General features: G+C 44.7%; 1 protein-coding gene across 4 annotated transcripts in view; it reads right to left on the bottom strand.

Annotated features, from left to right (window-relative positions):
- Positions 1-1,312: 1,312 nt before the first annotated feature.
- Positions 1,313-21,217, bottom strand: part of RNF220 (ring finger protein 220) — a 211,820-nt gene continuing 191,915 nt past the window's right edge. For all 4 annotated transcript variants that reach the window (XM_062497111.1, XM_062497112.1, XM_062497113.1 and 1 more), the window contains 3 exons: positions 11,228-11,336; positions 10,028-10,102; positions 1,313-2,358 (listed from right to left, as the gene is read on the bottom strand). In XM_062497111.1, coding sequence (XP_062353095.1) covers positions 2,287-2,358; positions 10,028-10,102; positions 11,228-11,336 — 256 coding nt within the window. In that variant the 3' untranslated portion in view covers positions 1,313-2,286. The remainder of the gene's footprint in view (positions 2,359-10,027; positions 10,103-11,227; positions 11,337-21,217) is intronic.

Below are 21,217 nucleotides of genomic sequence, written 5' to 3'. Positions count from 1 at the left end.
TGCTGCTGGCTGCAGGGTTACCCCGCAGTGACAGCCCCTGTCCGCAATCTCCCTGTGAAGGCAGGACCCTCGGCTTCCTCTGGTTCCCGGGAGCTCTGCTGGCACAGAGCAGAGGAGGCTGCAGCTCTCTGATCTCAGAGACCACACACAGCTGTAAGTTTGGACACAAGGGAAACTCCCAATTAGGAATTGTCACCTTTTGATGAGATGTTTATGAAACAACAGCTCCTTTAATTTCACGTGGGTCTTTTTTGGGTGCAGTGGGATCCTTCTGAAATCAGTCAGGAGATGCCAAAGCTGCAGCTGTTCTCTGCCAGAGCTCAGGGTAGGGAAGCAGCAGTGGGACTGTCGTACCCCCCCCCCCCCCCCCCCACATCCTGCATACCTTCCCTCTCTGGAAATACCCCAGAAACACTGAGGTCCCAACTCCAAACCCCTCATCCACTGCTGTTCCCAGACTGTCTTAAAATGCCCCAGCTATGTTGTGCTGCCAGGTGGGATCTGCTTGGAAAGGAGTGGGGCAGATGAGCTTTCCCATCTCCATCTTCTGGCTATGGGGAACTGGCACCCCACAACTACCCAGGGAGCCACGGCAGGGATGCACAGTGTGGGGCTGGGAGAAGTCCCAAGGCCTTGGGAAATGGGTCAGTATCTGTTTCTTGGATCCTAACAATAAAAGAAAGAACAGCAACAAAAAAAAAACCAGGCTAGATGGCAGCTTTGGTTAAGGCTGAGGAAGAGAGACAGGGACAAGCATGAAGGACTGCGTAGAAGACACTGGGACTACAGGGGACCTCTGGGTCCAGCTGATAGTGGTAGTGGGGATGAGACAGGGCTGCTTGGCTCTCTGCCCTAGTGTCAAAACCTCTTAGGAAAAATGCCTGCTGCAAGAGAGTTGGAGCTGGAGGAAGCGAGAGCAGGGCAGGGCTGGCTCTGCAGGGCTTGCACGGCTCTGCCAGGCAGCCCCACAGACTGGCCGAGTATCTCTGGGCAAAACCACCAGCGGGACCATCCAGTCCCCTGCCATCCCCACTGTCCTGCCTCAGCACCATCCTGAGCAGCCCAGGCATCCTCAGCCAGGTAACGCTGCCCAGAGGAGGAAAGCAAAGCCAGGCAGGACAGGGGAAGGGGCTGTGGCCTGGAGGAGCCACCAGCGAGGGGAGAGGGCAGTGCTCTGACAGACTCCCTCTCTCCAGCTCCTTACCATTTGCCCCTTCCCCAGCTGGCAAAGAAAAAGGGGGATGAACCAGATTCCCCCTGTCCTGCCTGCCCCCCCCCCCCCCCCCCCCCTCCCCCCGTGAGGAGTTAAAAGCTGTCTTTCGGGGGATAACGATTCTATTATAAATAGCCCCATTAGCTACAACTAATGACAAAAATCCACCTCCTCTACTCCCCATAAGTTCTGTAAGTTATGGGCAATGCTACAGCCATTACTAAAAGCTGTTAACTTCATATCTGAATGAGGAAATATACACCACAGAACATTAAACCATTTATATTATATATATGTATATATATACTTTTTTTAAACTAATGACTTTAATGCCAAAACTTTGCTGAACCAAGAAAAATATGGGTTTAATGTTCTCTGCTCATTTTTTTTCTTCTTTAAAAAAAATACAACCCAAAGAAAAGAAAGGGAAACTTATTAGTATGTAATGTTTGAGTCTATCCCATTTATACACAACATTGTAAACATATATAATCTATATTACATGTGCTTCATTTCTGCCTGGGTGTGTTTTTTTATTTCTTTAAACCTTTTAGTCATCACTAGAACACCACAAAAAACCAAAACAGAACCAAACAAAAAAAAATAAAACCAAAACAAACAAAAACAAAACAAAAACTGATCAAGGAACACAAGTTACAGGTTATTTAACATCTTTCTGTCAAGGGTCCCTTCCCCAGTCTCCTGGGGGCAGAGTGGTCAACAACACAGTCCAAAGGAGGGCTCATGAGCCCTCCACAATGCAAAGCCAGCTCCAGGGAATGGGTGATGGGGAACACTGGTTTTAAAAAAAGGGGGCTTCACAACAAAGGATTCGGTTTTTCCCGCTGCAGATGCTGAAGGAGGTCTCAAACTGCGGGACCTGGCAGCCAAGGCTCCCCACTGCTCCTTATCCTCGAGTTCATGTCTGGAGTCTCTGGTTTGTTTTTATTTTAAATTTTAAAACGTTGTTTTTTTATTTCCTTGGTTTTTGTTGTTGTGGTCATTCTTCTCCCCCTGGGTGTGATGTCATGAGCTGAGCCGAGTAGCTGGGTCCCACCCTCCTGCTGGGTCCTTCATAAGTAGATGCGCCGAAGGTCTCCAGGAGAGGTGATGGTGTTACACTGAGGACAGAGCTTCTTGGCACCCTGCAACCAGCACATGAGATGCACAGTGTGAGAGCATGAAGGACATCCCTGCCCTTGGCCTGGGACTGCAGGAGCAGTAAGGCCCCCAGGCAGGGCCATGGCCTCTAACAGTGAGCACAAGATATGTGAAGGGGGAGTCCCAGTGCCTTCCTTGCCTGTCCTGGCAAGCCCCTTGTCCTGCTCGCCCCTTGTCCTGGTCCAGTCCCTGGCATGAGGCAGTTGGACAAGGAGGAATTCTGCAGAGGTCTGAAACTCAGAGCCAAGGTGCATCACCCAACTCAGCACTGCTGTCACCACTGGTTGCTAGGGAGATCTGCTCTTTTTTGTTTCCCTTGCTCACCTGCAGCCCTCAACGAGCCAGTTCAGGTCGCTGAACAGGCAGAAAACCAACCCAGCTGAAACAAGTGAAGCTTTCAGCAGGGATGACTGAGCTAGTTCATGGGGGACTTGGACCATCCCTTTCAGGGCAGCACAACAGGGCACTGCCTCTTCCAGCCTGCAAAAGCCTAAGAGCTGCTGGCATGAAGGAACCCTCTGTCCTATCCTCCCCAGCTCAAACAGGTAACTGCACAGATGAGTCTGTTCTGCCAAGGTGAGCTGGAAACAGAAAACTGATGTGAGCTGGGGTGGGGTAATGGGTGGCTGACAGGAAAACTACCTGAAATAAAACAACGGCTGATGTGCCATGTATCACTGAGCCTGACAGCAAGAGGGTGTTAATAAGCCTCAGAATCAGGGTCAACCTAAGCTGGTCATCATTAGATTGGCAGATGTGACAGACAGTTGATGGGAAAAATGACAGAAAGATGGCTCTGCTGTGAGGCAGCCTCCCAACTACAGCACTAGCAATGTGGGAAATTGGGATGGCCCTCCCTGCTCCCACTGTGCATTACTCCTTGCAGTCATGGACTTGGCACACCTGCCATTCCCTGAGCTTTGCACTTCTGAACCATCAGGTCCTATTTGACAGCCCTCGCTGCCAGTGGCTCGGCTGTTGACAGAATACATAGGGACCATGGGCACGTGCACCTGATCCAAACCAGTCACACACAAAGTCCTGTTGAGCTAGAGTTGAATAAAGTGTAAAAGATACCTAAAACACACTGGGCATCACTCTCAGGGTGAGTGACAGGCTGGCATTCTGAAGGACAGACCACTAGTGGTCTGGATGGCACACGTAGTACAGGAGCTGATGCCTGTGGGCACATCCTTCCAGTTATCTCGGACAACTACTCTGTCCGTTTAAACTTTCAGCCTTCCAGGGTAGGGACCATCCCACTGTGCCTATGCAATGCATCATGCAGCCCTATACAGTGGTCTTCACTGAGTGGACTTGGCATGCTGGATTCTTGGAGGAGCAAGTGCAAACTGTAACTCAAAGGAAAGGCTTAAAATGCTGATGAAATGGAAACTTGAGTGCATTGGACTTCAGCAGATCCTGTTTATTTAACATGCTTCTTTGCTTATGCTGAATGCCTCAGCTTTGGATCTCCAGAATTAGAAACGGTAAGCAAGCTCTACTCTGCATGTCCCAGTAAAAACTTGCTGCAGTGGTGAAAGCATGAGAAAAATCTGAACATCTGCCCCTTCTTCCACTGTGATGACACAGCACTCCCAAGGGGCTCACTGATCTGGATGCAAATGCCACAAAATATCCTGTTTCAATTGAGTCTCTGCTCAGTTCCATGCAATTCCCCTTTCCTTGGAGGCACCTGTTGCATCTAGTTGCCCTCTTGGCATCATCTTTGTAGCTAGAGGGGGTCCCAAAGGAAGTGGCAGGGAGGTGCTGAGGAATTAATTCACAGCATGTTGTCTGAGGTACAGCAGCTGGCAGCTGCCTTTTCAAGCTTTCCTGTGTGCCCTGTGAAGCAGAAGTGTGCACGGGGACTTTAAGCACTCCAGATGTGACTAGTGCCCACATCTGTGTCAATGTTCTCCTTCCTAAGACAGGCTTACTGGCAAGAAGCAGCAAGGCATTGAACCAAAGGCTGCAGATGCTCACTGTAAGCACCAGCCCTCCACACTCAGCCCATAGGGATGGCAGAACAAGCCTGATGAAATCAAGTGCATCTTTGCTGCTCTCTTCCATAGCAAAGCAAGGTCAGGTATGCAGTCCCCTCACACTACAGGGAAAGGGAAGATGACTGGATTTATCTTGCCAGACCTTGGGATCTCTGTACCAGAGATCTGTTTTCTGCACTACATGCTGATGGCTTTAGAGGGATTCACTCTCCCACCTTAGGCTGAGAGCTGCACATGCATAGCCAGGGACAAGTTTTCAACCATGTCACAAAGCAGGACCCAACCACATGGAGCTTGACCTATTTTCTGCAAAAGCTACATGATCACAGATTGATTTAGGGCACTGGTGGATACTGTTTCACCTGCACGTGGGAAGCATAGCTCATCCTTGAGCTCTGAAGCCTGGGTATGTTGAAGGGAAAGATGGCATCCTGGAAACCTTCAGCAGCCTGGCCTGAATGTGGTGCAGGCTGCACGTGGCAAGCTGGGCCCAGGGCTCTGGGTCTCTCTAATACTTTGGACACTTGGGAATGCGTTTTTATTTTATATTATATGAAACTATCCTCCTCTGTACACGTAAACATGTGTGGTAAATTCAAAACTAAGTCCTTATTTTTTTACTTTTTAGATTGACGTTGCTCAGAATCTTGTTCCTTACATCTGACTTTTTGGTGTAGGTGCAGAACATTTATCTGCACCAGTGATTAAGCTTTCCTCTCTTGTGGAGAGGCACATAAGCTTGTACACACACATATGCTGGCACAGGCACAATGAAAAAGCATTTGCTCCCCCACTGCTCACCTGCCAGCTGGGGTTACTAAACTTTTCCCTTGAAATAAAAATGCTGTGGAATAATAAGTCCCACCTGTCGGCCATTTCTTTTTCTTTTTTTCCAGGTCCTTCTGCTCCTTTCATCATAGCTACATGGAAAAGCCTTGATGTGTTATAGCTGTGTGTGCTGGAGTAAAGGCCACCTCAACTTTTCCATTATAAACCCCAGTTTTGAGGGGTTTATAAAACTCTGCTGCAAGAAGTTTGCTCCAGGGCTGTTACAAAGCAAAGAAATGGGGCTGGAACCAGGATGGAGTTTATTTTTTCTCCTCCTTTCTTAATTAAAATTTGGCAAGTGATTGATCCACAATACAGGCTAATCACTTGGGGTGGTAGTTTGAAAAATGCATTAACGAGAACTGAGATGTTGAAAAGTCGTTAGGGTTTACATGGTGCCAGGAAGGATTGGAGTAGTTTGTCTTAAAGCTGCCTCTTAAAAAAAATGGTATGATGTCTGCTATAAATTGGCTAAAGCAAGGAAACTCGATTTGGGCACTTCCTGCTGTCCTGTGGGTCTAAAAATGGGCAGTTTCCAAGTAGAATATGTTACCAGGCACACAGAATAATGAGACATACAAATAGAGCAGGCAAAGAAAGTAAAATCAAAGCAGAGAGATGACAGGAAGAACCCAAACCAAGAGCCAGCTTCTTGCCAGGAAAGGAACTGAATGCCAAGATCCAATTCTCAACCAAAGCATCAGCCTCTTCTCCTATCATGCCTCCACACAAAGTGTGGAGCTTCTTCTCTGCAGATGCTAATTCCCAGAGAAAGAACTGTCCTCCACTGCCATTGCGGGGTACCCTCCAGCTGCCAAGTAAGTAATAGGGTTAAAACACCAGAACAACTTTTATCACAAAGCTTCCTCAAAGGGTGGAGTTCATCCCCACAGGCTGCTGGAGGCCACAACTGAAGAAAGCTCATTAAGAGAACCTCATGGCAGACAAGAACATCATGAAGACTCAAGCACAGCATCCATGCAGCTGCTGACTCAGGAGGTCCCTAAAGGTTGCTGAAGCACTGAGGAATCACCCAGAAGGTCTGCTTTGTATCTGTGCTCTTTTGCACAAAACCACTCCAGCCCACATGGCATATATGGTACTAGAGCCTAGAAAGAGTGGCAAGGCTAAGAATGTAGTAATTACCAAAGATATAAATGTGTCAACTGCAGAGCACATGTATATATCGATAGATCCCCTGGAAGCATTTTGTGATGAAGAAGGCTTTTTAGAAGTGATTTTTTCCTGCTCTTGTAGATGTCATTTTCAAATAAGCCCAAGACAGGCATGCACAAGCCTGGAGTCAGCAAGTACACGTGGTAAATGCTGGATCTGGCTTGTACAAGTGATGGGGGAAACTAAGTAAACTGCATTTGCTCAAATAAACCTTTTCCAGCCCTTGCACTCACCAACAGCTCCATCACTGGCAAGCAACAACCCGACTTATCTTCCAGCTCCATTCATTTAGTAAAGAAGGATAACAGGGATTGGGAAATCACACAACTACAGCTCACAGAGATGTCAAGAACTCACCAAACCATTTTCTAGGCAAGATCGCCTTAACCCGAATTACTGCTGACAGACACACATCTACCCTGTTCTCACAAACCTCCAAGGATGGGGGTTCCAAACCTCCCCAGCAAATCATGACAGCAGATGGCCAATCTCTTCTGTTAGAGAACTCTCCTCAGGAGAAGGAAATTACAAATCTCACCCACTATTAGCTGTAGGGTCCCTCTTGGCTAATGGGGAAAGATGGAGATGGGGCAGACTCTTAGAGAGGGAGATTCATCCCCTACCATCCCTTGACTTGGGCTGCGGTCCAACAACCAGCTGAGGATGGACACCCACCATGAGGACTGTCAATGTTCAGGGAAAGGAACTCCACCTGCTGCTGCTCAGGCTAAGTCTTACTCCTGCAATGCCATTTCCTCTCCTGTCTTTGAAGAACCTGCACATGTTTTCAGGGTTTTGAAAGGGACCACAGGTAAATCACTCCATGATCTTGGTTCTCTTAAGGCATCTCCAGGGTCCCTTTCTGCAATCCCAGCTTTAGCTTCAGAGATGGAGCCTCCTTTGGCCAATGTTTCAGCTCCAGAACTTGCAGCCTGTTGATGTGCTGAGCTCCAGTATAATGATATAATGATACCTATGCTAGAAAGTCCAGCAATCATTTGTAGAGTTAGTTATTAAAAGTCTCTTCCTTGCCCTTACCAACAGAACAGTTATAATTTGGAATTGAACATCAAGAGCCACAAGTCCAAAAATTTTATTTTCATAAAGTCTAAGCATTTTAAGATCCAATCCTCATCAGTGCCCTAAACAGTATCAAGTCAGATGCTCAGGTCATTGTACTATTGTATCCTTGAAAATGTTTAAACCTTAGGTCCATAGATACGTGAGCATAAAATTTCAGCCTCTCTTCAACACCCTGCAGAATTTAGAAGTGATCCCAGGCACTCTGAGCCTTCAGTTCCAGGGCCTTGCTCAGTACATGATCCTTGCTCTCTCAGAAACACTCATGGTCTAAGTTAATATTAGATCTTGGCTGGGCATGTGAACCAAGGCACATAGGAGAAAGGGGACTTTTCACCAGCATGGATGGCAGATTTCCAGATTGTTCAAAAGGGGCCGGAAGCCTGACACAACCCGCCTGCTCCAACTCCTATTAACTCCAACAAATTGTTTATTGCACAACAGAAGAAAAATGCTGCCCCTCTCCCCAGCCAAGTCTTTCCATGTGTGCTGCATGTACAGGCTCCCTCCTCCCAACCCCACTGGGGAGCCAGCTTTATACCCAGGGAAAGGTAACAGCAGTGATTATTACACACACTATCCCACAGCTCCTCGCTTGTTAAAAAAACAAGAGTCTCTTTTGTGCCTGAAATAAAAGGAGATACCTTAATTAGAACAATGCAGGTTGGTAAGCATTAAACACTGAGCCCAGCTGCTGTATGCCATTAAATTCATAAAAAAGGAGGGGGGAAAAGAGGGCAGTCTTAACGAGATTACACACATTGACTTTGATCAAGACACAAAAGCACCAAGGCGTTCCAGGGTTTTTATTGCTGTCTTCAGGCTACATTTTAATGGTTACATTAGAAACATGCGAACACAGGCTGGGAGATTTTTTTGAGATGGGAGAGGGAGTGCAAGCATGCCTTGTGAGAAGGCCTGGTTTAATAAACTGGGGGCTGCAGGGAGAGGCGAGGACTGGGGAACACATGAATAGTCACTTATTAATTGTTTCCCCTATGCAAGTGCCAAGTCCTAACATGATGTCTTGCTGGACTATTCCCATCCTGCCTGCCTGGTCAGCAGAAGAGCCACGTGCAGATCACACACAGCCAGCTTCATCACCACCTTTCTCATGCAATTCTAGGGGAAGATGGTTTCCCCACTGCAAGAGAAATGTTAATCCCTGGGCACGTGGAGTGACTTTACCCATTCTCACGAGCAGCTGTGACTGCTGAACATGCCAAAAAGGGATCTCACTGAAGTTGAACTAAGTTGCTGCTGAGCCTAAGAACAGCTTGAAATTGGTGCCACAGATTTAGAAGATGACTTGAGGCTGGTGGGGAGAGGAGAGGACAAAGACTTCAGAGTAAAGAAAATGAAGAGGAAATTAGTGTTTTATCCTGTGCTTGTAGCACAGCTGAAAGACAAGATTAATCTTCACTTAGCAAAGGTGGCAGAGCACATATTCATCCAGACACCTCTCAACTATGTCCTCACATACGTGCCTTTTATAAGATGCTGCTAAAATGTTTACAAAAGCTTGTATAATGTAAATAGTGATGGGTGTAGCTGAAGAACTATAAAATACAGTCCAAGGGATAGCCAAGTTATTGAGTTGCTATTAGTGCTCAAGCCCGCAGGCACTTCACTATCCTGGTAACTTTTCTTGGACAAGACTTTTAAAAGGCAGGATTTAAAACATGATCAGCTTAACCATAATTCCAAGCACACAATGTGTTTTATAAAGTGGAGTAATGCCTTCCAGGAACAAGTTTTTAGGAGTGGCATTCCCTTACATTTTTTGCAACCCAACACTGTACCATCTTGCTAACAGGAGAACTAGAAAGCACAACTGACTATTTTCCACTCCCCACCTGAACAAAATGAAAGCCTGAAAATCAGCTGCAGAGGGGATGTTAAAGGCTGATTATAAAGCCCACAGTTTTAACACAGGAAAAGAAAACACTTTATTTAATAGCACCTTAAATTTTAACCCGATGTAGTTTAATAAATGTATAAATTACTACTCTACTGGGTCACCTATCCAATATCCAAGGTAGTTCACAATCTTCTAAACAGAATGGCATATGCTTGAAAAACACACAGTGCTATTCCAAATAACCGAAAAAATACAGATTCACATTATAAAAGCTCCCTTCGATATCCTCTCTCCTGAAGATGATTCCCTTTGCTTCAGGGGAATATTATGTTTCTCAGAAGCTACACATTCTATGAAATCTCAGTGGATTTGGCCTCCATTCTCACAGCTTTACCTCTCTGCATGGATGCTCCACAGGAAATTACTGAAAGGCAAGGTAGTCCCTGGCACAGAGCTCTTCCCACACCAGCAGAGGAAAAAGCAAGAGGCAGGACAGAACTTGGGTCACAACGACTCAAAACTCTCTCATGTCAAAGGCAGAATGCGGTGTTAAAAAGCCAGGCTTGGGAAACTGGCAAGCACAGCACTCAGATTGTTTAAAATAAAACAAAAAGCACCCTTCCCTGTGGCAATCTAGAATAAAGTATCTGAGAAGGGAGGATAAAAGCTGTAAGTCAAAAAGAAAGCAGTCAAGAGCCTCACCAGAGTCCGCAGCCAGCATTCTTCACAGTGCACATGCCAGCACTGAATAGAAGTCAGGGGCATTGTGTAGGAGTCCTGAGGAAAAGAAGCAAACAGATTATTTTCATAGCCGTGATCTAGTGATTCTTCACTCCCAAACCCATTACAACACCTTTCTTTGTGGGTAACACTGTCTTCTATTTTGTTAAAAAAAGTTGGTTAAAAGAACTAACTCATGTAATATGTAAGATGTATTTTTGTAATGTTTGCATAGAAGTGGCAGAAAGCCTCCTTCAATTCCTTTTCTTGGCTCCCACAAGTCCTGCTGGAAGCCTGTAATCCACTCAAGTGATGACCTGGCTCAGCACAGTTATCGCAGAAGCATCTGAAGTTGCTCTGGCCACTTGGTATTATTCTCACCAGAAAGGTCACCAGATCATATGAAAATCAGTGACAGGGTAAGATCAACCCTTATCACAACTCAGCTCTGCAGGAACAACTTAACTACATCCCAAGAATGCTGCTGCTGTTTCAGCAGATGTACCTTCTCAAGTGTCTTCTATCATTGCTAACCTCTGGAAATCAGCAAGAAGCTGTTTTCCCTTCTGTGGGATGAGTGACAAGGACTGCACTCCCACACCTCCAAGTTGTGAGCTGGCTGGGAGAGAGAAGCCTGTGCACAAAACTGAGGTTGCAGAGGGAGCTCTCCACCAAGCACGACATTCTGCCCTCAGCAGAACACAAACCCAAAAGGAGATGTAGAGTCCTGCAGGCTTGGACCATCAGAGGGAGCTGCTGCCCTTCCTGAGGAAGGCCACAGCATCACCAGAGAACAAGGACGCTGGCAACTTTTAAATGCTCAGGCAACATCCCTGTTCCCAAATCAGAGAAGGTGAACCTCTGATCACAGATTCTGCTCTCTCCTATGCACCTAAATTTGCACATGCAGGAAAAGGATGCTGCTATCTGGAAGTTTTCTACAGGAAGGCAGAAAGTCATCTGAAGTTAGGCCTTTCTTGCCTCTGATACAGAGAGACAGCTATAAATACCAGTGAAACAACATAATTTATACAGAAATTTGAGTTGTTAAGACCTTAATTTGGAAGGCTAATTGATGATGACTTCCCCCAGTCTGTCTGAAAAAGGAGAAAAGCTTCTCCCCTCCTCGGCAAAGATACCAAGACATTTCTGATTCATTACCAGGAGTGGAGTGCTACTCACCATGCAAATGAGACATTTATAGCGGTCCCCACGGGAAAGCTGCCTTTCTAACTCACGGACACGAGCCTTTAACGCTTCAAATGTTGTCACTGCAGAGTCTTCTGTAATTCTGCAAAAGATGATGAAGAGTGAACATCACTGAGCACATAAGACTTTGGGGGAAAAAGGATCTCACAACAGGACGAGTACCGCACAGGAAATGACATTGTATTTCAAACTAATACATCCAACTTGGGTTAAAAAAGAATTCTCGAAAAGCCTAGTGTGAATTCTTTAAAGTGTCTTTCTAAACACTTCCAAACACATCACAAAAGGACACAACCACTGCTGGGGTTGCCAACTTCATACAGAGCAAGACACAGACATTTAAAGAAGAGATATTTTTGTTGGGTTTTTTGTTTGTTTTCTGCCTTTTTTCTTGTCTCCCTTAAGAGATTACTTAGGACCACATGCTTGAGACAAAGTTCCGTATGTTGCTTTAAAGATGCTGAGATAATTTTTTGTGGGCAATAGGAGCTGTTCTTCCCCTTAGAGAATGGAGGCCTTTGCTGGCCATCAGCCTCGCGAAATGCAAAATCAGCTCATTACACAGGATCAACACAACAGCTTATATTAATGAAAGCCCCAGCTTTTTGATTCCAATACTGAAAGAACAGAGAAACCAAAAGCACTGGACACAGTGCCAACAGGGTGGCTATAAAGGCAGCTTTACAATCTCAGCTTTCCCATTTCCTAGGGTCATTTTTGATGGGCAGCATTATCTCTTTTGTCACAGAGGCACTGTGCTGAGGACAGGCAAGTGCATTTTCATGCTTCTGCAAGGCTGGTGCAAAGAGCAACTTGCCAACCTAAAAGCAAGGGCAGACAGCAATGCTTAGCAAATGAAATGCAGGGAGCATTACAGATCAGGATGCACCACTCCAGAATGTTGCAAAATCCTATTTCTACACAATGCAGGCATAGGGAGGGGCCCTCATGTATTCCCCAGAAAAGATTTAGAGCACTGACATAAAGGCTCTTAGTTTCTTGAATAAAAACAAAAGCAAAAATTTTCATGTGTGTCAGTGAATTTCTGGCATCTCCAAGCAGACTCCAGCTTAGAAGAATCTGAAGAGCATCTCGACACCAGAAGCTGCATCATCAATCACAAGATAACCCACAGTGGCACTTATGTCTTCTAACTTTTTAGAGGATGATTCACCAACAGGTGGCTAAAGCACAGGTCTAGTAGAATTATTATAACCAGTAGAGTGAGCAGCAATCTCAGCACTCTTGCTGCAGGCAGGCACTCACTGCTTTGTTCATTAGTCACTTGTTGCTAGCATGCAGGGGATCTCCCTTAAGCTGATGCTGATGGCTTTTTCCAAGGCTTTGGTAACAGAACCAGTCAAAGAGATCTTGGGTGATTTTCCTAATTATGACACTTCGGAAGAAAGTGAAACTGCTGGAATGTATATGGTTAACTACCAGTGTTACAAAGCTCCTTCAACTTCACTCCCACCTTTGTACTGATGAGACATGCTCTGTATGAACTGAGATCTTCATCAGAAGATTCACTGCAAGTGACAGCTGCCAGAAAATGGTAACAATTTTAAAACTGCAAAAAAGGTAAAGAAACACAAATGTCCCATGATAGCCTAGTGGGTGAGGACTGTCTGGGGACAGGGACACTTGTGCATTCAAGTCTTGGAATCCATAAATACTCTTTGGACCAAGATGAAAGAATTTCAGTAGGAGACAATCCTTCCTGCTGTGAAAACACCCACTTGCTCCTGCTCATTGGTATAAATTATTGCCACATCTCAGCTTGAGTTCTCACCCTCAAGGAAGAGTTGCTAGCGTTTTCAAAGAAAGTCTAGAAAGGTGTTAGTTTTGTCCAAGGAAGAAATGGATTTATTTATTTATAGCTTGAAGATTTTTGTTGGCTGAGAAAATTGTTTCTCTTCCAGTCTGGCCCACCATTGAACTGATGCTGGCTAAAGACCACAGTTGAATTTGACTTAAAGGAATCTATTTCTCTTTCCTGAATGCACAAAGGCCTGGAGGTATAAAGGCAGCGAGTGTGACTCCTGCCCAAAGCAGGTGGCAAGCAGAACCTCAACCCTTGCTAAATTCTCCTTTCACCATCTGTGGAGCTACCTGTCCTCCTCAGATGGGTGGCAACTTAGAAAGGAAAGGGAAAAGTTGACTCCTTGAGCACATACTGACAAATGCCTGTACATCCCCAGCCCCAGCCCAGTAACAGTCAAAACCTGAAAAGGAAAAATTTGCCACTGCAACAACTAGAGTAGATAGAAAATGGTTTGTTTATAGAAATTCAAACGCTTGACCCCCATTGGCCAATTTTGGAAAGTCTCTGAGATAATCACACCTGTCCAGTAATAAACGAATGAATCAGAAAAGGAGGCTGAATAGAGGTATAAGCAATAATGCTCAGAGGCTGCCTGATACAATAGCCAATCAATAGGAGGGCTGTAGATCAGGGTGCTAGTTAGCTGGAAAATTACCGCACCGCTGCGTGCGTCACGCTGTAGGGATCCTGGACAATCAATGTGGGAGGTATTGATTTAGTTATTATCACTTCATACGCTCCAGACATCGTTAAATATACATTTATTAACAAGACTGGGGTGCATTGGTAAGAGAGGGAGCTTTAGCCACTGTGCTATCTCCCAGCACTGATCAAAGCTCAGCTCTGACAGAATTTAAACTCCATGTTCTCCCTGCTAAGCAAACTCACAGGACAAATTCCGACACACAGCACAGTGCTGAAGACACAGCTCCTGCTTCACTTGAGAGATAGGAGTTTTGGCTGTAACTGAGTATTTTGCACTTGAGATTTCAGGAAAACCTCTCGGAGCAGTAGCAACAAGGGAGTGGCAGCCAAAGGTCAACCCGAAGCGAGCGATAATTGCACGGTTGCTTCGGAAAAGCTGGAGGAAATGAGGTCAAGGGAAATAGGGAGAACATTAGTAAATAAAGGAAACTGAAACTACCTCCAGGGATGGAATAAAGGCGAGAGTCACTTCCCATGTGTCTGGCTCCCGTGGTGGCCAGTGCACTTGGGACACATGCCATTCCATTTAGTGTCATTTTATCGTCAACCTGCTGCTTGTATCCTAAAGATAAGCATCGCTTAGGAGCAACTCTTCCTGCAGCAGCAATCTTGGGAAGTCCCTCAGGATTCCCTGCTGTGTGTGCACCTTATGTGTGCTTGCCTGGACACAGCTGGGAGCAGCCTTGGGCAGAATTTTTACAGGGTAATGCCAGGGTGGAGTGAGGGTCAGAAAGCCAAGTGCTGTGGACAGGGGAAGGCTGTGTACAAGTTACCCTGCCAAGTGAGGCAGAGGGAATTACGGAGAAGGAATTGGCTCTCTGCTTTGCCTTGACCTCATGCTGGATGCAGGAGGACTCTTTAACAATTTTGCGCCTCAGCGCTCTGATTCGACGTGTTTGGATAACGTCATTTATCAGCCTCCAGAGAGGCCTGCTGAGCACAACTGCTGCCAAGAGCTATACCTTGAGCCCCAGTGCTCATGCTTCCCCAGCAGGTATTAGAGGCCTCACTGATGCCTGAACTGTCCTCCCTGGCTGAGGACGTACCAAGAGGGCACGAACCTGCATCCTGGAGTAGAGACTCGCTGTGGCACCTGAGTGATAATGTTTATACAAGAGCAAAAACAGGAAGGGAGGGCTCCTTCTGGAAGAAGCTGGGTTCTGTACTTCTCCCTGGACTTTGTGGCTAAGTTTTCCACATCTTGACAGTCACAGCTAAGGATGCTAGGTATCAAGAAGCAAGTCTGTGAGACTGGCCAGACAGCATGTGATAACTTTCACTCTCTGTGCTCAATGCATATTTTTCTACTACTCATAGCATTTTCCCCCAAGCACTGAAAATAAGAATACTTTCTTTCTCTGAGAAAATCCTTGGTTTGTTCAGATAAAAGGCCAGAAGAAGTGCACAGAAATACTATGGAAGAGGAAAAAGGACCTATCTGTAGCTTTGAGCAGCAATTACCTTCTGAGAAATCTCCCCTGAGAAACAGCCACCCCCCTCTTTGCTAAAAAACTTTAACCCAAACACTGGTTATTTGTTAAACATTAGCATGCATGTGATCTTTGTTTCTCCAAATTAAATCGAGCAATTCCTACCCGCTGTCCCAATGGGCAATCACAAGCAATTCCGTTAATTAAATTATCTCTGATTCTGCAGCTCTGGAATCTCTCAATTGACTAAGTCTGTGCTTTATCATCAACAAAATACAGGACCAAAAAGGAAACAAAAATATGCTGACGTCAGTGTGATTGGCTTCAGTTAACCCTTCCCAGCTGGGTATTAAGGACTGCTCAAGAAACTGTTTTACTGGAACAAGCCCAAGAGCGAGAGCCTTGTACCACAGATACCAGTAGCAGCTGTTCACTTGTTTCCTTTCCACTGTACAGAAAAACACAAACACCACACTGTCCCTGCACCCAGCATCCTGCCTATTTAAGAGGCACAGAAAGATGCAAACTGTTAGCTGCTGAAGAAGCAGGAAAACTCCTCAAAAAGCCCCTGCAAATACCCCATCCTCATCTTATCCAGATCTCATTTGATGTATCCTGTCGTTGAGGAGTCTCCGTAAAACATTCCCTTTTGGTTTGTTTCAACAGGATATAAATTTTATTTTCTTCATAAATGGCTACACTGTACACCACATTCCATAAATTTTTACAATTCCACTGTTTGTATGTACCTTGTAAAAAACACTTAGCACTGATTAAATAGACCACCAATAAAATTTCATGGGCTACTTTTGACACTTGATATTCTGACCTTCTCTCTTCCTCATACAATTATTTTTGCTTTCCTATGCCTGTAAACACAGACTGGCAGAGAGGAAAATGTACAGTACCACTGACAAACCTGGAAGTGATGTATTTATTTTTAAACAAGGCCTTTATCCTCCCTTGTCCAAAGTGGAGAACCCAGCATGCCACCTCCCTGTACCAAGGGCAGGAGTCACGTCACTAGCAGCTTACGTATCATAAATATTAGAAACAGACTGGTCGATGCTTTGAAGGCAAAGTCAAGTTAAAGTAAGATTCCAGGAGCAGAGAAATTGCCCTAGGCCATATCCAACCTCAGCTGTAGATAACAATTATCATAACCACTACTACTCTGCAGGAGAGAAAGCCTGGTGCAGCCCTTGCTTTCTGGGACACAAATCTTCAAGACTTGATAAAACGAGCCCAACATCAGTGCACAGTCATGCAATTGCAAGTCTTCTCTCATAGCCAATTTACATCTGGGTGAGAGGGAAACTCTGTCAGAGAAGGGACTCTGTTTTATCAGCCTGTAACATGCTGTGCACAGCTCTGTGACACTCAGGAGCACTGCAGAATGGCAGAGCAGGGTGATGCTGTCTCAACTCTCACTCGTACGTTGTCTTCAGCACAACTCCCTCACTAACTGAGTTTCAAACACTTAACTATAAACACCCTCATGCTTTTTGGAATAAGAACTGCTTTTGTTTTCAACCTGATGAAATAATCTGCCTCCACTTTCAATTTAACAAGCATCACCTGCAGCAAGTACAAGAGCTAAAGATACAGGGAGTTTATTTTGGCAGATGTGGGTGAGCAGCACTGAAATCAATGGGAGATCTACAGACTGAAAGGACTTTTACTAGAGTGCAATAAAGTAGCTTAAAGCTGAAAAAGCCCCTTTGCTACTAACAAGAAAAACACTTTAACTGATATGTAAGTTTTAAAAAAGATAAGTGACAGGTGGCTTTAAAAGAAAACACATACAGCTCAGGCATTTTCAGTACCTTAAGTCTCTGGAAAAAACCCAGTGTCAGGCAGTGGTGGCAGATTGACTGTGAATCACCCCACAACATGTGGGCTACCAGACTGGCACAATATACCAAAATTTTATTTCATGAGATGAGCTGGTTATAGCAGAAGGTGTTTGCATGCCTTGATGAAGAAAACTGCCCAGTAAAGCTGTTTACAGAAGAGCCATGTCAAACCACACCAAGTGAAGTTTAGATCCTCTAAAGGGTCTGCAAGACTGCCAATGGTAAAAGCAAATCTCCTGGCAAGACATCAAGGTTTTAGCAGCTGGCTTCCCCTTTATTTAGCTAAAAATCTCATTTATTTGGTTTATTTGTTTTTAGACTAACCTCCTTTAAAGAGGCTGACTTATAATCCTGTAAAACATTGTCACATGTATTGAGGAAATTGGCAAGGATGCTAATTTATTGTCCTCTAGGAAAAAAAGCCCTCTTTCCTTGATTAATGTATGTTTTTGTATTGTAAGATATTAAAGAATGTTGCTTCACCTGTAATTATAGAGAATAGTTTACTCTGGCAAAGTGCCCTGGCTTCTGGTTGCCAAGTTATGAATAATGCAATGTTCCCCATTCTAATTTCCGTGTTCTAAGTTGTGAATTTGGAGCAGGGTGCATGCAAGGGCACACACACACGACTCCAAGGCGCTCTCAGTCACGAGCGCCTCTATTTTATACTTGCTTGCACAACTTGTTAATACTGGCATCTGCTTGCCAAATTCAGAGTTTGCTTCTGACTAATTTCATCTTGATGTAAACCAAAAATGTTGTCTCTTTTTTTCCCCACAGAGGAATTATTTCTCTTACACTTGCATGCACCGTCGCAACACCACTGAGGGGAGCTTACCACTGCAAGAAGGCGTTTTAAGCTGCATTTAATAGGGACTTGGGTAAAGACCCACTGTAGAATTTAATGACAGAAGAATTCATTTTGCTTTCATATCTCCCCCGCCTCCATAACACAGAACCCAACAATGTCTTTACAGAAGCGGGAAGTAAATTCAGGCGCTGGCTCTTTCTCTTCCCTTTTTTTGGCCCATGTTTTGCTGGGACACATGTGCCCAGCCCCAATCAAAACAGAGACAGATGGCACTGCTGATCATTCAGAATAGAAGGAGCCTCGGAGTCAGCATGTTTAGATGCATTTGTAGGGCTGTGCAGTATCCACTGGCCACTGGGACTGATTTAAAAAGGCGGCGAGTGAAAGTCTGAGCTTGCGCCAAAATTTTAAATGTGCCATTTGAGCAATTATGGTTCAACATGAAAGCTGGGAGAAAGAATGCATAGGTCATTCTGATTAGATTTAGAGACTATGTTCCCTGTTCCAAAGAGAAAATAAATGCAATCCCATTGCTTTACTGGAGCAGCTTTGGCGATAAAGAAAAAAGCCATGCTATGGAAAAGTGGTTTGCTGCAGCAAGGTTTTGTTGAAGCAGCACAGGCTGAATCAGAAAATGATTCTCTAAACAATGTTCCTGAAGAGAAATAATTACTCATCTAATGTGTTAAAATCTCGATTCATTTTTCAAATGTATCCTTCATACTGGAGACCTCAATTGTATTCCTAACAGAACTGCGAAGGTGCACTGCGGTCTCTATCTTAATACAAGCCAGGGAAGTAGGTGGAATAATACAAAAGGCAGGAGGTGGAAATGCAAAATGCAGCTCCTCTCCTTGCTGAGGCACACAGGCTAAAGGTTCCAGCCTACGGACACTTGCCTCCATCCACAAGTAAACATGTTTGGATTATGACCAAGCTCCATGTATAGCTAGGCAGGTCTATTTTTCTACTGGAAGACTTATGGCAGCTGTAACTTGTCATCTTACTGTGGCCCGGAGCTGGTCTGGGATTATTGGTAGCTTTGGCTGGACGATCAGGGCACAAAATTATAAAACATCCATGAAGTGAAAGAGGAATAGCAAATTTCTAAAGCTGAAAGTTGCTCAGAAGGTTGGACATGCAGCTGAGTCTTGCAGCCAGCCTCCATGAGCAATTAAATAAATGTCTTCTACTCCCATGGCCCCCATCCAAACGACTGAAATAAACAGGAAATATCTATGCTACTACAGCAGCATTTGGATTCATCTATAGCCTTTTAAGGGCTTTACTGTGGAGGTGATATGCTTTCCAGAACTTCCATTCATGAGTGCTGATTGGAGGCACACAAGGGCAGTGTGATAACACATCCTCCAGACAGCTTCCCACAACTGCTGCTGCTGCCCTAGAACTTTTACACTGTTGCTGTTTCCTTTACAGGGAATGAAAGGATCAGAATTAGCATCATTTAAGGTAATCATGCCTTCAAAAAGAAACATGAGGCTATTAAAGGAGGGCAGGGCACATTAGTATCATATAACCAATTGTGGTCCCAGAGCTAGAAAAAGAAACCAGCAGCACAGTGGCAGGACAGGTCATGAGCCAGCTGAGGGAAAAGCAGGAATGCTTATGCAACTGTGTGGGAAACAACAGCTTTTTCCAGATAAAACCATCAAAAATGAAGAGAGAAGATAATGGAGAAATAGGATGAAGTGCCTGTAACAATGGGATGCAAGGTTAGAAAAAGCATCAACACAAGTGAGGTCAAAAAACAACATGGATAGTAGACTACTTTAATTGCATTACTTGCTATTACTTTGTTTCTGTAAAGGCAGCGTTGGTCTCTGTGTCACAGAGGCAGAGGAGATATGAACTCACAATGAATTCTTCTGTAATTAAATTCTTTGGGAAATCTTTATCAAGCTCCTACTAAATGTGACTTAACACTCCTCCTTGCAGAAGCAAGCACCCCTCAGCGGTAATGCAACTGTGCATGGAAATGTAACACAAATAATTACCCACTCTACAGTTGTCCCAGACATAATCTAATGAGTACTAAAAAAAAATCCTGGTCCTTTTAAAAGTACTATTTCACATTTATACTTACTAACAGTAGCCTAAGAAATGCATAAACTACCAAGAGCTGTAATTACAACCATCCTGTTGTCATACAGCAGCTGGCACAACACAAACACTTACTGAGTTGTGCCACAACAGTCAGTGAGTGCCAAGGAAAGCAGTAGCCCTGTCACCACCAGCACACAGCCAGCCTATGCAGCCAGGGCTGCCCCTCAGCAGATGCAAGGGAGAGACAACAAACTGGCAGCGCATGGGGGACAACATGATCCCTTTTCTGCTTTTCAAAGGAACATTTTTAATCCAAACAGGGAGTGCAGCCTACATAAAGATAATGGTTAGTTTTCTCTTGAGAGCATCTGAGCACCACACAAACATTTCCTAAAAAAATAGTGTCAGTCCCTGCCTCTTAATTTTTGCAGCCCAGCTAAGGGATGCGAATAAACAGTCACATCCTCAAAGTATTTTCAGAAAGAACATGGCAAGATCCACAATGCTCCATCAGAGACAATGTTAAACATAACAGGCTAATTTTAGGGATGAGTCTTCTCTCTGACAAGCTGCTCACAACATCTAAGGGCAGAATTCATCTGCTAGAAGGCAGCTGTTTGTGTTTTATAAGCTAAAGTTTCTCTTACCTATGGAATAACTCCAATATTTCACAGGGAATCATCATCCATCTAACTGAAGTACCCTCTAACAGACCATCAGCCTCATATCCCCTTTGAAATAGCACAGCTGAGCACTTGCTGGGCCACGATTTATTTTTTACCTTCTAAGACATCTTGGTAACTCTATAGCTCAATAGTGACAGTCGAATTTCACACTGCGATAGCCCCCCATCGATTTTTCATTCCCAGGAAGCAACTCTACAAATTAAAGTTAACAGCATTTCTGAAACTAAGAAAAGAAAGAAGAAAAGAAGGGGCAGGCAAAGAGACATAAATTGCAAGATGCCTAAACCGCGCCCCCAACGTAAGAACAAAATTCCATCCTGGATTTTTCACCAATTATGAGACAGGGATGCAGAACCTATTGCCCCTACAGCCAGCAGATCCCTTGGGTTTGCAGATGCTTCAGCTTTAAAACATCACAGGTTCAACAGAAATCAGAGTCCCTTCCTATATGAAGATATCAAAATCTATAGAAAACTGCCTCAAGGCATGAAATTAGACCAAACCTCTGGATAATGCTGCACTAAACAGAGACACCACCCACCCCCAGGTCTGAGCTTGTACAGTCACAGCCTGCCTTGCTGAGCTT

This window comes from Cinclus cinclus, chromosome 8 (assembly GCF_963662255.1).
Source record: "Cinclus cinclus chromosome 8, bCinCin1.1, whole genome shotgun sequence".
In the NCBI taxonomy this organism is placed as follows: domain Eukaryota; kingdom Metazoa; phylum Chordata; class Aves; order Passeriformes; family Cinclidae; genus Cinclus; species Cinclus cinclus.
The sequence above is the reverse complement of the archived record's forward strand: the minus strand, read 5'-3'. Positions and strand labels throughout refer to the sequence as shown.